Source organism: Plectropomus leopardus, chromosome 12 (assembly GCF_008729295.1).
Source record: "Plectropomus leopardus isolate mb chromosome 12, YSFRI_Pleo_2.0, whole genome shotgun sequence".
In the NCBI taxonomy this organism is placed as follows: domain Eukaryota; kingdom Metazoa; phylum Chordata; class Actinopteri; order Perciformes; family Serranidae; genus Plectropomus; species Plectropomus leopardus.
Genome location: NC_056474.1, coordinates 19,521,336 through 19,538,536, shown reverse-complemented (window position 1 = coordinate 19,538,536; position 17,201 = coordinate 19,521,336). Strand labels below are relative to the sequence as shown.

General features: G+C 39.6%; 1 protein-coding gene across 8 annotated transcripts in view; it reads right to left on the bottom strand.

Annotated features, from left to right (window-relative positions):
* st3gal3b (ST3 beta-galactoside alpha-2,3-sialyltransferase 3b) overlaps positions 1-17,201 on the bottom strand; it is a 77,230-nt gene that overhangs the window by 5,940 nt on the left and 54,089 nt on the right. For all 8 annotated transcript variants that reach the window (XM_042497151.1, XM_042497148.1, XM_042497147.1 and 5 more), the window contains 2 exons: positions 6,330-6,476; positions 3,141-3,287 (listed from right to left, as the gene is read on the bottom strand). In XM_042497151.1, coding sequence (XP_042353085.1) covers positions 3,141-3,287; positions 6,330-6,476 — 294 coding nt within the window. The remainder of the gene's footprint in view (positions 1-3,140; positions 3,288-6,329; positions 6,477-17,201) is intronic.

The window sequence follows — 17,201 nt, the reverse complement described above, 5'->3', positions numbered from 1 at the left end:
TAATATAACACGAGACGCCCGTGCTGTTGTGTTACAAATCACGTCTCTTTTGTTGCTTCAGGAACGTCGGCATGCTATCTAAACTCACGCAGTGTTTAGTTCAGTGTAACCAAGCAAACTCTGCGTAACAGCTGATCATCTCTTAGAGGCAGATCACGAGACGTGTCACCAGAAAGGCATTGCAAGCAAAGCATTGGAAGCAAAACCATTGTTTCCCTATGGCACAGCGAGCCTCTTTTCTTTCTGGCAGTTTCTGGCATTTTTTGGACGGTATTGCATAACCTCTGTCCAAAAAGCGCAAATGTAAAAATAACAAAAATATAAATATCTCCCTTTTGGGTACAGATGTTTTCCCACAGTCACCAGCTCAGCAACCTCCATGTTGGTAACTGTGTCCAGACAACACATTTGCTCTGAATTTTGCATATTTTAGAGTCTGTGTATCCACTGTCCCGTGGTCAGCAGAAACTGTAACCAACACTGACATATAGTCACCTATTGAACTGGTCAAGCAAACCTACAGCTAGTTATTGTTACACTGAGCTTTAAGTCATGTTTCTGGCCCTCAAATTATCTCTCATTTTAACGTTGTTTTCCTCTATTGCAACGTCTAAGGGAAACATCTGCCTCTTCACCTGTTAAATGCTCCATCACGTCAGTGAGCTAGCTGATAGCTTTGTCTGTCTGCTGCTTGGTGCTGAGCGGACAGTGCTCAGTGGATTTATCAGAGGTTTTTTATATTCAAAACAGCTGAGATGACAGAATTGAGAAAAATGAAGCATTTCATACACGACAGCAGATGACCTCCGCAGCATCACACTGTCTACAGTGATTATTGTGACATTTAATTATCAATTTATGTGTATCTCGTCTAATTACACAGTTTCCATGGAGCTTTAAAGCATCCATCCAGATAGGAAACAGGCTCTTTCTCCAAAGCAGTGGAATAAATCGTGGATCATTTCACGGTCCCAGAAAATCAAAGAGCCCCTCAGGGAGTGGCAGCGGTTAAAAGTGTTCCAAACAAAAAAGCCAAAAGTATTCCCATTAATTAGCCATGTGTGGCTGATAATGACAATAGTGATGAAGATGATGATAATAAATGTCAAAGGTTCACTGGGAGTTTAGACAAAGGTTATCATCATACTGAGCTCATGGTTTACATACGTCAGCACGCCAGTGACATCTTTGATTCCACTGGCTTTCAGCGTAAACACGGAGAGGAAGACTTGACGGATGGAGAGCAGAGAGGTCTGTCATGAGGGCATTTAAAGAATGACTGTTCAAACGACACACTAATAGTTAGCTTGTTGATACCGTGACTGGTGAAAGACAACTGCCACTTCAGTCTGGGGAAATTACAGATTTAACCTTTTGATGTTTTTATTCTTCTGTTTCAGCTGTTTATTTTGTCTGAGAGTTTGACTTTTTAGTTATGGTGTATTTTTATGTCCTCAGTACTCCTAAGATAAGAGGATAAAAGAAAAGTATGCATAACATATGTACAACAATAAATACAGTAGAATTTGTTTTACTTTTGTATTTCATACCTTATTCATCTATACATATGCATCATAAATTAGCTACCCACAGTATAGTGGCCTAAACAAATACAAATCAAAACTAATTTTAGCCATAATACTATTTCAACTTAGTTAAAGATGTACTATGCAGGATTTTTCAAAACAAATAAACAAAATAAATAAATAAACTATAGAGTCATACAAAATGAATCCTTCTGAATAACCACTTATGGCCCATACCAAGTGTGTAGCAATGTATTTTACTGCACAGACTCTGCCCCCTGCCTGTGATTTCTTATTTTATTCTTATTTTATTGAGTTTGGGACCTTATTAGGCTGCAAATTTTGGGCAGTAGTGTGTAGCCCGTAGCTAATTTAGCCCACAGTTAAAGATCCTGACTTTACAGAAAGACAGAGACTGGGCAGAAGCAGTACACATCCAAAAGGAAACTTCAGAAAAACTGCAAGCAGACAGAGCTATTTCAAAAACAAGAATAAATCTGAGGTTTGCTTTAATATTTCAATTTGCTAGGGTGCAATAAAAGAGAGGATGGGGATGAAGAGTGATGCGGTGTTGGCCTGTTTTCTGTTGGACTGATGGGAGCCTGTGGTTAGAATAGTTAGCTTGCTAAAGTATTGGCTTTTCCATTACAACAAATGAAATGTTCCTACAATGTTAGCTCACACTGTATGAATACAAGCAGTGCAGGGAGGAGGGGCCAAGTTTGAATGTCTACAAACATTACAATACCTGCATTGTTTACCATAACGATTTGAGTTAAGTTTATCGTGTTTCTGCTGTTTTCCGTAAAGAAGAATGTTGATAAATCAGTCACTGTGGCTTTTCCTTGCATGTTTACAATAGTAGATGTTTAATTTAATTGTAATCATTGCTAAAAAGGCTTTTGGTAATTTTACATTACCATGATTGAACAATACCTGTTCCAATATTTTTAAAGTTAACAGCAATGTAAAACCTTAAAAAACACACACAAAGTGGCATCTGAGCCAAATGAGCATATTTAAACTGATGAAACTATTATCATACATAGAAAATATACTGACAGAGCCACACTGCAACACGCTGCAAACATTTTTTCCTCCCACCTTCACGGTTTTAACAGCACCATAGAGACTTCCACTGAACTCTCATATCTGAATAACTGCATCTGTCAGAGAACAACAGCACCAGAGACAGACCCCATTGATGCAACTCCACACATTTCCCCACAATGTTCATCAAGCTCCGAACTGTCATATCTTTGAATGCAAATACAAAAGCTGGAATAAATTCAATTCATGCCCAATTTATATACTAATAACACCATCAGACTAAACAGCGACGGCTTTGTAGTGAATGTGTTTTGGCTGTCGGCCAGTTCACCTCTCCCCTCCCCCTCCTCCACAGGAGTGGTGGTCCCTCCTCATCAAAGATTACAGTCATTTGTTTCTTCAGTTATTCCTCAGAGGCGCGGGAGAGGCCAGAAAATATTGTTCTCATTAGCATTGAGACCAGATTTTATTAAAAAATCTGGTCATTTAGGAGTGCCTTGATCATTTAAAAAATGTACCATTTTTTTTTAAATAGGTGCTGTGCTCAAATGTTCAAAAACTCACCTCTTTAATGGCGGACATCTTGACAGTCTCATAATAGTGCAGAGGTGCGTGGGGTGTGTTCATGTCGTAGCCGAAACCAGCCACCGCCACCTCATCACAGTTATGCAGTGCCATCGTTATAGCAACTGTTCCCAAAGTTGGAATGTTCTGTAGTTAAAAAAAACAGAAACACAGGCTGTTAGAACACACACGAACACACACACACACACACACACACACACACACACACACACACAAGGAGCATTTATTGATTTGAAAAACAAGTTTCAACTAAACACAGGGATTAATTTGGACAAAAAAAACATGTGCAGTATTATGTTATTATCAAACAATTTTGAAAGTGATCAAGGTTTCTGACAGTAATTCAGTGGCAGATTTCCAGTTGGCCCGAACCCAACAAGACCCGATCGGTCAGGCTGGGTTCAGACAAATATTAACAAAAAATGTTCAGGTTGGGTTCTGCCTAAAAAATGACAGACCTACAGACTGTGTCAGTGCTGGATTTTGTTACTTACTTGACAACACATGACAGCAACACAGGCAATCTTATGCAGTAAAACTCATGTAAGCTGAAGTTAACCAACTTCAAGTGAAGATAGTCATAACCTAAAAATTCCTGTAACTCCAAACAAACCATGATGGTTGGATTATGTAAATAGTTCAGGTCACAGCAGTTACAAGAAGAATCCATGGAGATGAAGACTCGACATGCACCAATAATTAGACTCAATATTTACGATTCATAGCTGCTGATGACATGCATGTTAAAACAATCTACCTTTAGTCTATATAAAACAATGCCTTTTGACAATCATTTACAAGGTGCCGCATGTGTAGTCATGGTATAAGGGCTAGCTGTAACCATGGGAACAACAACAACAACAGCGAGACAAGGACAAACTCATCCTACACTAACTGCATCGGGTTGGGTTTAGGCATAAAATAAAATGTGTGTCAGTTTAAGGTCTGGATCAGTCATTTCTCTCTCAGAAATGTGCGGCCCGAGCGCACTCTAGTCTGATCCCTCTCATGTAACTGCTCCCCTCCCTCATCTGAGCCTCTGTCTTTGTTCTGCCTCACTGCTGCTAACTGACTTTGAGCACTTGGTGATTAACTATTACCTTTAAGACGCGACCCCTGCAGACCCCTGCTACGACACAGTGATCTACAGGGTTGAACTGTGCTTCCTAACCGCCTTGGGCTGCCAGAGATCTGGGGGGTACAGGGGCTGTGTGTGATAGTGTGTGTTAGTGTGCATGTAGATGTTGGAGAACAAGAAAAGGAAAAAAAAAAGTGTGTGTGTTGGAGAAAATAGTGGGTGCAGAAGAAAGAGCGGAGGGAGGCCCCATTTAAATCATTACCCTGATTTGCAGCCCTCAGGGTAGGTGGAGCTGAACCAGCAGCTGGCCAACCCCCTACTGCGTGTTCTAATACAGATTAATTTATACACACACACACACACACACACACACACACACACACACACACACATAACATAAACACTGGTATAACAAATAGGCCTCCTCATTAATTTCCACAAACATAAACATAAACTATGATGCTCAGAACATTGACAGGGAAGTGTTTGAAGGAAATAATGTGCCAAATCATACAACTGTGCAGCCTGTATTGTATGAGACAACACTGCAAACATCCCGAAACAAATGTGCACACACAAATGACCCACTCTCTCTCACTCTCACACACACACAGGCCAGATGCCCACATGTTGACCACATGTTGCAGAGTGGAGTTCATGCAGGGGTGTTCTGGTGGCCCCAGAGGGCAGAGTTACGGTGATACGCTCCTCATGTCTTCTCCAATTCTCTATTTTATATATATATATAATATTCCCCCTCTACACACACACAGCTTAATAATGCATGAATAAAAACATCATTAATTGATATTTTTCTGCCCTGTACCCTGGTTGTTGGTCACCAAGTAAAATGTGTTCACTTTATTTCTCAGACAAAATGTTCTCTGGTTCAGCAACTCCAGACCAACACGAGCACAGCACATATATTAACTTCTAACATCCTATAGAAATAATAAAGTACTGCAGGATTCAGACTGGACCAGGGTTGCAGCAGGTACTCAACATTTAAGCAATGTCAACAATTAGAAATAGTTTGATATTTTCTTTCAGTGTACTTTCAGTCTCCCTCTTTTATATATAAAATGGCGAAGGTAACGCTGCTATTCTGAGGAAAAGACCTTCTAACAAACAAAGATTAAAGTACAAACATGCTAAGTTAAACGACAAATTAATTCCATCTTTCTTCAACTCGTATGTGGACGTTCTGACATTCACACTTCGACATTCCTGACTTGTGCTGCTTGATAGTAAGCTTGCAGCTTTGGTAAAACCAGACTGCCCATTTATTTTGGCAATTTAAGGTACCACGTTTTATTTTTGGTTTCCTGTAATTGTACATTAGAGACAATACACATGGGTAGTGTTTTTAAAAAAAAATACAAATCTTGGGAATATATTCATCCGTATAATTTCTATTCTTTTCACAAGGGAAATTGGTATTATAGATAATCTTGTTAGATAGTCTTACTGAAGGTGTGTTGGTGTATGTGTGTATTTATGATACCTGTCGTCATGTGTTATGTTGGTAAAATGTATCCTCTGACTTTGTGAGTTACAAGTAAATTATATCCTATGAGGGGATATTTATGTAATCACATTAATTGTATACTATGAGCTAAAATGAATGTGTCCAAATTTTGTCTGTTTCTTGCTGCTTTTGCTTTGATGTTGCTTGAAATTTTTAAAAACATATTTTATAATTTTTATTTTCCTTCTTTTTACGAACCGTAACTGCAGCATTGATATGTTATTTCAATTCTTAAAAAGCATAAAACAAAGAAAAAAAAAACACAACACAAAAAAACTGAACCAAAATACCACAACATTTGATTGAGTGTGAAAGGGGAAGAAAGAGTGGATGACACGCAGTAAACAGCCGAGGTCGGAATTGAACCCACGGCCACTGCAGCAAGGACGCAGCCTCTATAAATGGGGCTGAAACAGACAATTGTGCAATTGCAGAGCACAGTATAGTTTTACTGATAATGATCACTACAGCACAATGTTGGTGTTTTGCTTAAAAAAATGTCAAATCTAATTGATGGGTGTGTTATTTTTTCATGATTTTGTGACATTGCTGTGTGTCTTACCCCTTTGCCCATGAGGCCATTGTTGAAGGGCAGGCCTATGAACTGGAAGGCAGCCTCCTGGATGAAGTAGGGATTGAGGATTCTCATCTCTGTTGGCTCCCGAGGCACATAGTGAGCCACCGACTTCCAAAACCCCTCTATGCCCCTCTGAGGCGTTGGCAAGGAAACAGGACAGAAACATAGGGGGAAAAGAGAGACGGATAATAGTGCGTTAATAGTTTTCAACATAAATTCTGGACGGTTTTGTCTCCGCAAGGTCAGAGTTATGAGCATGAAAGACAAAATTGACATTCACATGATGCCATCTCCACGGTGGACAGCCAACTGCAATTTACCAACCCAACATCAAAGTGAGATTATCTTCCGTAACACTGACATAAAACACAGAAGCCATCCAGAAGCCAGACCCCTACGAGCACTGATTAGGGAAATGGCTTTTGGGCCTTTAATGGATGAAGTCAGGGTGAGGGGCTCGCAGGACATCAGTAATTACGACTCCTGGTAGGAGGAGGATCGAGCAGCGGGTGAGGGGTGCAGCTGCTTTATAGTGCTGAGTGCTTTACAGTCCTCCTCTTAACTGTTTCATTAGTTGAAGAGAAAAGATATGGGGACTGATTAATATAAAGGATCTTATTTCTTAATGCAAAACTTCGTTCTAACATTGATTTGTCTCAATTTTAGGGATGGGAGTTGTTCCTAATGCATTTTAACTAGTTTCTATACATTTTCACTGATGTATTTCTTAAAGTAACAGAAGATAGAAAACTTACTAGGAAAATTACTACATCATGTTTACAAAATCTATTCCATCTGACTTAAAATCCGGCAACAGAGAGAAGGATGACAGATAATGATGATTAACTTAAAAAAAAACATGTTTACATGCACCGACTCTGGATTTTCCTTGCCATTATTGGTTTGATCATTTCCACCTTTCCCTAAGATTTCCTAATAAGGATTTTTCCCAAACTTGCCTGTCAGAACTAACTGCTTTTTGATCATAACATCTGCTCTCCTGACAGAACAGTTGCACACTCATTGGCAGTGTTTGCTCATGCTTGATGAGGCAGATAATCTGTGAAAAAATCTTGTTCCTCTGCCTCCTCGTTGCTTCTAAAGGCAAAAATCATCATGGAAACAACAGATCAGAGCAAAGGATTCTCTAATGCAGCTGTAAATCATGTCAATCACTGCCGAAGCCCTGTGATTCAAACTAGGCACCCTGGAGCAAATATGAGTCAAACTTATGGTAATGCATTGCCTATTTTTCACCTTAAATGTTTTTAGAAACATATTTTAGTCAGCTTGATTGTTTCTAACATGGTGGCTGGGTGACAAAATCTCTCATTTTACAGCTAAACAGTACACTAAAATATTTTTTGAAAACATTTGAGGTGAAAAATAGGCAACTGATTACCATAAGTTTGATTCATACTTGATCAGTGCTGCCTAGGTTGACAGTTTGACTGCAGTTCATGAGGGGTGATTGACAGCTGCTCTCTCTGAAAATGGTGATCTCTAGTCTAGTTATCTCTCAGACCATGTGAGTTACATTATCCTCAAAGTCTATTGTGAGATTTTTGCCAAATGACGGCAAAATTAAACTGCCAGTAACAGTATACCGCTTAACTGCACAAGTTTTAATTGTGGAAAAATAGTAATTACGTCTTCATTTAGTGTCTGCAGCAGTTGTTGGAAAATCACAAAATCAAAAACAGTGTCCTTATCAAACATTTGTGGTTAAAAGGGGCATTTGAAAGGAAATGGTTAAAATCACACCTTGACCTGAGGGTGTTCTGCGACACTTTTGGTCTTATTACAAAAGATAATCATTATCAGTCGCTAGGGCAACCTGTCAGACAGGCCAGCAGAGCCACTTCAATGATATTATGTAACTCTGATGAAAAGCACTTGTTAAACTCAGTCATACAAAACAACCACCGAGTATCAGGAAACTGAGAAAAAAAAAATCATAAAAAGGTACCCTTGAAAATTATCTCAACATCATGCGAATTGCCAAGTTACACCTCCAACAAATTAGACCTCTTTACGGCATTACTTCCAGTGATAAACGAAATGAACATGCAACCAACTTGCAGTGCGTGATTGACACGCCTGACAGCGCAACTTCCTAAGAGGCATGAAGCCAATACGGTCAGCAGAAGTAAATGGGAATCACCTGTTCAAATAGTCAAGCACCCGCCCGGCCGCCTTTGATTCAGCAATGCACAACTGTGTGTGTGTGTTTGTGTGTGTTGGCAGAGGCAGTAGCAACAAGTCTGCTGGCTTTGTGGCTTCAACAGTGGCGGCTCTTTTTGAACACGGGCCCAGCTCTGTGCCTTCGGCAAGCTGCAACAGGAACAGCAGCTCATCTCTCCTGTCAACACAGCTTGTGTTTGCCAGGAATCTATTTAGCGGCGCTGTTTGGATGTGTGCACGTCTGTGTACGCTGAATAAAAGAGAGTGATGCATTTTTTTTCTTTATTCTGGGAAGGAGAGAAGCTAATGACACACAACATACACACCCCTCTGCTTTACACAGCAATGACCCGACATGTACGTAGACACAAATGTCTTGGGGTGGGGATCTCTTTGAACATATTCAGACAACTGGCAAAGTACAGGTGGCTTTGAGAAGAGCAATTAGTATGTAAGGACTCAGGCCTGTCAGGACGGAGGGGGGTTGTGGGTACTGTTATGAGTTTAGGAATGTGGGAAGTTGCTTACATTAAAGGTCACCTTCTCAAACCTACACCAGTTAGGATGGACAGGACAGTGAAAGTTAACCTTCTGAGATCTGCAGAATCGCTGGCAATCTTAATAAACATTAATGTCTGTAAAATGCTGGTCTCATCCATTGGTATAATCATGTCATGATAAGAGGTCATGTTAAGAATGGCATTAAATAATAGCTCCAAAGAATTTCTGCGAATGAAAAACTGGCATATCCATTTTCAAAGGGGTCCATGAGAATGGTTTTATGGGTACTTGCTAGTCTCTTCTTTAGAGACATGCCCATGTTATGCAAACCCCATGCAGTTTAGGGCAAAACTCAGCAGTTTTTTTGCATGCAGTGAGAAGTTGTTATTTCCGCCTGTTTTAAAAAAGGTGTATTTGAATATTTGTGCATATTGGGGTCCCTAAACAGTTTTGGAATTGCGTTAACTATGTATGACTGGAAAGCTTAAACTCTTGTGGATTCAATGAGCCCAGCTGTATTCATGTGTGATTATGTAGGGAAAGCATTTTATGAAACTTGACCACATTGTAAAAACTGTCCCACTGTGACCTCGAGGAATAATCACAGCCTATTGAAACTTTCTAGCCACAAACTAGAAATGTGGAGCATTCAGAGGGAAGTCTGGCTTTCATAGGTATATTGACAATAAGGGGTTTTCCCGGCAGTTTCCAGAACAAAGCCACCCAATTGCCAAAAAATGCAAGAAATCTCCAAATCAAAAGTTTTAAAGTTTCTTTTAAATCAAATCACAGCATGGATTTTTCTATGGAGAATGGAGAATTTGTGTCTCAGTGTGGTCTTTTTGACCATTTTTCTCAGTTACTCAAGTGCAAAATCCCAAAAATTGCTGCAACAACACATGATACACAATTGAGCATTGGAATAGCCATTATACTCTAAACTTTCAAAATCTGTATTGGCACCTGACCAAAACACATTTAATACAGATTTCTGACAAGAAAAACTTGACACATCATTCTGCATCTCAAATTAATTTTTCGGTTCCCAGCTTTCAGATGATGTATACCACTGTTATGTGGCATCATCAGTTATAGTGCTATCTCCCACTAAAGATGCCCCCCTGTACCCCCTTGAAAAGGTTGGGTCTATGATGGGTCTCAGAGGGTTAATGATAAATCTTCATCTTTTTTGCTCTTCTATTTCAGAGGAGCTGCAGAGTAAAAGCAATGAAGACTTTGTGGATATGAATACTAAAATTGTACAAAAATTAAATGAGTTTTGATAAAAAGCCTTATCTGGTTAAATAAAAGGTTAAAGCAAACTGCACAATGGTGGATTTTTTTGTCAAAGACTGTTTAACAACTGCACTGCAGGAGTAGTGCTCAAAGCTCAAAGCAAATAGCCTCCAGGGAACAGGATGTGGCTTCCACTGTGGACTGACCGCTAACCTCTTCGTGAGTGTGTATTAGTTTGTCAAGAGAAACACTGTTGAGCCAGTGGCATTTGACCATTACTGAACAGGAAGCTGCAGAGTGCTCCTGCGCCACGTACTCACCAACCTCTGACAAACACATGCTCGAAGGTGAACAGAAGTGTGCGGCTTTGGTGTTAGGGCCGTCGCTGGCCCGTGGTCAGAGAGGAAATGGCTGTTTCCCTTCTTCTGCGACAGCTTTATGGTTAAATTGGTCTGGATTATTAGATTTAAGTGTGTGCGCGCAGGGCTGTGAGCTCAATAAAGCACCTGTTAAAACAACCTTGAACTGGGAGAGTTAAATGTTTGCAACGTGAGTTGAGTGCTGTAGACAAGTCGACATCATTCAATTGGAAGAAAGTAAGAAAGACATTACTATTTCATTTGTTTTGACACCAGTCAAGTTTCCATCCAAATATAGTATGAACGATAACTTAATTTCAAGGAAATCAGAAAAAAAATGTGTGAATATGAGGAATTGGGTACATCGTGAACATTTGATTACGCTATTTCTCCAGCCAGAGGCCATTAAACTACTGTTAAGACACCAAGAGGAGGTTAGGAGATGATATAAAATTCAAGGGCACCAATCAAACCTTACATGAATGAAAATAATGTGAAAAATATGATGGAAATATGGGATGCAGATTTGTTTCAGGTATTCATTTGAGGAAGGTTAAGGTCTCCTCAGCCGTCATTTTTCTTTTCAGTAATTAGCGAATTTCAGTTGATATTAAAGTTACTTCTTATACATATTTATTTGCCAAGTCTGTTTCTATTGCATGTCGTCACATTTTACTTTAATTGATACACCAAATTATCCACCTTAGCCGAGGTAAAAACTTTTATCCAGTTTTTCTTTCTTCTTGCGTTCAGAAAATGCCATTGTGATTGTTAAATTGTATTTATTGAGCCACAGTGTAGGATAATATGTGATGCTCACAATGCACAGTGCAGAGTGCCATCATATTTTCATTTCAAATACAATTTAGTGATTAAAAAATGTGATTGATAATTTCAAATGGCTCTGATAATATACACTATCGTTTCTTGTTCAATGTTTAACCTTACAGATTGAATTGTACTCAATGTCTACTGTTTTCTGGGTGTTTTATTACTTGTAGGCTTGTCAACTAACATCACGGACATTAGTGGTTAGGAAAATCTCTACATTGAACAAACACAAAGTTTTAAACATCTTAGCCGGATAAAAATGTTTTGCAGTAATGACATTATCCATGCTCATGACAACACAGAAAATTTCCCTTTTATTGCTTTGCTTACCATGTGTTATTGATGCGAAAGGCAGTACCATTAATGCATCACTCAAAGTAGACTAATACCATAAAAGCACTCAGTTTCTCTATGTCTGTGTTGTCAGTTACAACGGAAGCTTTGCAAAGGCTAAGTGTATTTGTCTTGTAATTTCACAGCTGTAGGAAAATCACTGCTATACCAAAGGACCTTAAAGCTCAGGATTAGAGCAAGACAATGTCAGAGGGTGAGGAGAGGACCCACCGTAAGCCACGACAAGTGAGGGATCAAACAGATGGAAAAAGAGATGTGGATGACAGAAGGTGAAGAAAAATAGGTTAATGAGCACTAAAATGGAAACTGATCAGCATTCTGAAAATGTAAAAATAACTACCTTATATTTCCTTTATTTTAAAACATCTAGGCACAATTATGGTCATGTACAAAAATACTAAAAAAGTTACTACAGGCTAGAGGTGTTGAAGACTTAAATAAGACTTGGCATGAACATGACGACATACATCCTTTTCCAGTTGCAGAAAAACTAAAAATTTACACAGTTGCACTTAACGTCATAAATGTGAAAGCCTAAATAAGAAACAGCTTGGTTTAGAGCCTGGACTTATCCAGCCTTGCGTTTATGGTTTTCAGCGTGGTTTGGTTTCAGTGTGGCCAGTGAAATTTAACTCACCTTCAAACTAAAATGTTTCTACAATCTGAATAAGGCAGATAGCCTGGTTAAGAGTTCCTGCGGGACGGAGTGAAAAGTGTAGAAATGTTGAGCGCTGAACAGAACTGTAACATGAGAGGAGAGAACAAAAAGTTTCACATCTGCCGGGTTACTACAGGTAGCTCTAAAGCCCTTCAGTGTAAACAAACACAAACAAACCTCAGCTTTCTGTCAGCCACAAGTAGTAAAGCCAACCACAATCTTGTCATCAGACGGAATATATGTCTGATTTGAAAGTTTTGACGTATTCTTGTGTTATCCAGAATAATCTCATAATACCTCTGTAATGATGACACAGATGTCTGTCCTTCTTTGACAGACAGCCATCAGACAATTTGGCTCTATCTGGCAGTGTATGAGGATGTGGTTGTGTTTGATGTTTATGGAGAGGACGACTCAAACGAGGTGGACTGGATTCCGGAAAGTAGACTTAGAGCAATTTAGAAATGAAAACGGCAGCCCCCGAACTGCTAACGATCACAATTAAGGCTGCTCTGGAGGTCATTAGCACTGTGTACATGTTAGACCTTTGAGTTTACAAGTTGCAGTGTCTCACCGCATAAGTGCTCCACTGAAGAGGAACCATTTCAGAAAGAATGTTTGAAAAGGAGAGAGATTTTCCAAAGCAGCTGGTAAATGCTAGGATGCCCAGTGGGGAATTACTGTTTCTAAAATCCTAGAGGTAAAATTTTGAACAGTTCTGGTAATTTTATTGCCTTACGTTAGCCAGGAATCTGAGGCAATCACCAATTTGCCTTTACTTTTCTCAACACATACCAATACCTCTGCCCTCATTGGGGTCATGGTGGTTTCTCTTTTCCTGGCCTCTCTTAGGTTATCCAGTGTGTGAAACCCTTGTCTTCACACTCCCATGACGGCAAACGTAAAAACAGTGCCAACACTTGACAGCATTGTGACCCTGACTTGTTTGGGCAACATGGGCTCACTGGCAGGGCCTGCTGGTATCTGACTAAAAAACTAATTAATCCCTCTAGTGAACTTTTCTGAAGAGTCAAAGTTATCTTTAAACTAGGGCTGGACTATTTGACCTTTAAAAAACTTTTTTTTTTTTAAAATTTTTTAGGCTATATAGGGATGCACACAATATATCCCACTGATTTGAAAACTCCTCTAAACTACTGCAGACTACTAAAATACTGAACTACTAAATAAACTACTGTTAAAATGAAGTTAACTGAAGTACTGTTACAATAAAGTTAAAAGAAAAACTGTTATTAGTTTATTAAAGTAATGTTATGATAAAAGGTAAATAAAATACTGTTATGATTAAGTAAAATAAGGCACTGTTATAATAAAGATAAATAAAGTGCTGCTTTAATAAAAGGTAAACATGGTCCTGTAATAAGTAAAATAAAATGCCGTTATAGTTTGGATTAATAAACACTGTTATAATAAAGATAAATAAAGTATTCTTTTAGTTATAATAAAGTTAAGTAAAGTACTATTACAATAAAGTTAAAGTGCTGTTATAGTTGGGATAAATAAAGCACTGCTATAAAAAAGTTACATAAAGTACTGTTACAATTAAGTATCATAACATAAATCACAATGGAATCCTTGGTGTTTTATTCTGAAGCACCCACCTCATCTTGGGCAGAAGTGTTGATGTGTTTACTGTAAACTTGAAGCTTTTGGTTAGCAGTTAGCTGTTAGACAGTTAAACCGTTACAGCACGACTATTAAAGGAGATGGTTCATTCACTGTGAGTGGGAAACAAACTAATATCTCTCCAGTTCATACATTTATAGTGTTTGCAAGTAGCACTGGTGGTCCATGGTTGCAAAAAGCAACTCAATGGTCAAGGTCTGGAGACCTGCAGATATACTGGCCTTGCCTCACACACTTTCACCCAGGAGTGATTCATCTGAATGGATGGTTTTTGTGTGTGTGACGCATCATATTTGTGCCTGTGATATAAAAAGAACGTGACAGTTTATATTTGAATAGTCAATTCCTACATCCCACATGGAACAAGCACCTATACATCAAAAATATTCAACATATTGCCCGACTCTACCTTAATCTTGCACTGATACTTAATTACCCAACATTCATTGCATCAGAACACACCACTAAAGGAAACCAGAGTACAGGTCTGAGTGTTAATCATTGCAGGGTGGGTAGGTGACTCATTTTTGAAACACAACACTCATGGTAATCAGTGACATCCGGACCCTATGTTAGTCACTTGGTTCATGTTCAAAATCCATGTTTACAAGTATGTAAATGTTTATGAATGCATGTATGTTTGCTACTTGGGGCTTCTGCGCAGATGTTTGGGCTTAAAAACGAGCCATATAGCTGTTATTTCTGTCCCTTTGAGCATCCTCAGTGATAGAGTTACAATAAACTTTTTGGGCTGAAATGACTCGTCTATAAACTGAAAAAGGCCTGGCTGTTACACAGAGATTAACAATAGGAAATGCTTCAAAACAATATTCTAGCAGAAAGGAGATTATTTGGGAATTTGCCTGTGATGTGAAGCAACTGGCTATTTTGGTAATTCCTTGCACAACTTCTGGCATTGCCTCAGATATGTGCAATGTTTTTAAAATATTGGCTTTGATACAATATTTTGATACTTCTGAGTGAGAACCCCCTGGCTGTATTTCTATTAAAGGAGAAGTACTCTCTTCCTGAAATTGTCTCCATCCATCATTTATCTCTCTGGCCTGTGGAGAGCAGGGAGAGCTCCTGTAAACAAACAGCAGAGATAGAACACCGGCACTCCACCTTCGAGCCCCGTGTTTACCACCGGCTGTATATCCTTCACTGGCTCTGTTTGAAAATATCCACGCATATACAAACAACTGCGGCTGTGTGTGTATGAAGCGTGAGCGCGCGCTGTGCATGAGGGCAAAATTGAAATCTAGACAAATGGGGGGAAAAAAAAAGAGAATAACGACAATTGTGGAAATCGTGTTTGAGCACATTTGTAAACAGTGTGTAACTGGGCAATCAACCAGATGGCTGTGTATGTGGGGTCGGACTTTACAGCAGAGCGACAAAGTTGAGCTGTAATCACGCAGACCGGCAGTGATGAGGGATTAAGGAAGACGGAAGCCTTATGATGGTGCAGTAGTGTAATTGTGTATGGAGTGGAGGGCTTCACTGATCAAAAATGTAAGATGCATTCAGGTAGACAGCTGCATCTGCAAGGCTAAGATCTGACCAGGATCGAGGTCAAGTTTGCAAATCTTTGACTTGTGTGTGTGTGTGTGTGTGTGAGAGAGTGGGTGTTTTTTGAGTGTGTGTTTGTGAGAGTGTACAAAACACTAAATAACAGTTTGGGAAATTGCCTCGCTAATTTGTATTCTGTTCAGGCATCCAAGACTGCGCTGGAGGCGTTTGAAAAGCCACAATAGCGCAGGATAGCAGAGCACTCTCACAACCGGCTGGATGAGTCACTTGCGGCTGCACAACAACCCTGTACCACCCACTAACCTTTTAAAGTGGAAGAAAATACACTCGCTTTCATAACCGCAGAAGGAGAGTGAAAAGGTTTTGCATCCCTTGCAGCTGTGAGTGTGCAGGTTTCACAAAGAAATCCCATGCTGGACCAAGAGATGTAAAAGCTCCCAAAGAACAGCTGTCCTAAGCTACATTATGTCTCCCGCTGGGATGGACTAAATGGGTATGAATCAAAGGGAGGGACGTTTGCTGCGACATGGGGAATATTCCTGCAGTATATTCCAAAGTGTGTCATATCACTGTCTCAAACCAAGTTGCCTGTTACGAGAGGCTTGCGCTTGTGATAGTGCGAGACATAAACATAAATGGCATCCTCCTCGGCTGAGCTGTACATTAGCTAGCGCAGTGCCACTAGGTCAGCCAACAGTAAACGCACACTTCCATCCGCGTAGTGATTCGGTTGACAGGTGTGGTTCAGTAGAAAGAACACAGTTATTACATGAAAATGCTCACAACAAGGTCTGTGTATTATCTTGAGAAACTGGGTCATGATTTAGACATTTTGTATGTAATTTTTTGACGCGTTGAGCACTACAGGCAGAGTGCCATTCTCTCCATTACATTGGAGAGAAGGCAAACATCTCTACAGCCACCAACACACTCGGAGACTCACACCAAAACAATCTAGATTGATAAAAAGAACTACAGGTAAGACAATAAATATGTGATTTCATTTTAAGGTGAACTGTCCCTTTAGTAAAGGTCTTCAGTATTTGTCTCTGCTTTTATGCTAAAACCTTTATCAGACAGAACAGGTATAGTGTGAAAGGGGAAGAGAGCAGGGAAGATGTACAGCAAAGGGCCAAAGGTTGGAATCAAACCTGTGGCCGCTGCAGCAAGGACATAGCCTTGATACACGAGAAGTCCACTCTACCAAGTGAGCTACTGGACGCCCCAATATAATGTACCATTGTGATCACTCCTCAAAGAGAGCATTTAAAATCAGCTAAATTTGCAACAGTAATGAGCATATATAACTCTAACAAAAACGGGGGCATTAAGCAGTTCCCTACCCTCTAGGACACAAAAACATAAACATGTACTCTAACAAGAATCTAATGGCACAATAACGGAGACTAAAAAGTAAAGCACAGCCCATAACACCCAACAGGCCTCAAGTAGTTTACACCGACTGACTGAGCAACACTGCAATTCTTGGAGCCTGGACTCTTACTAGACTAAAAAATGGTTGTGCGATCACTTATGTCGAGTAAATTGCACAGA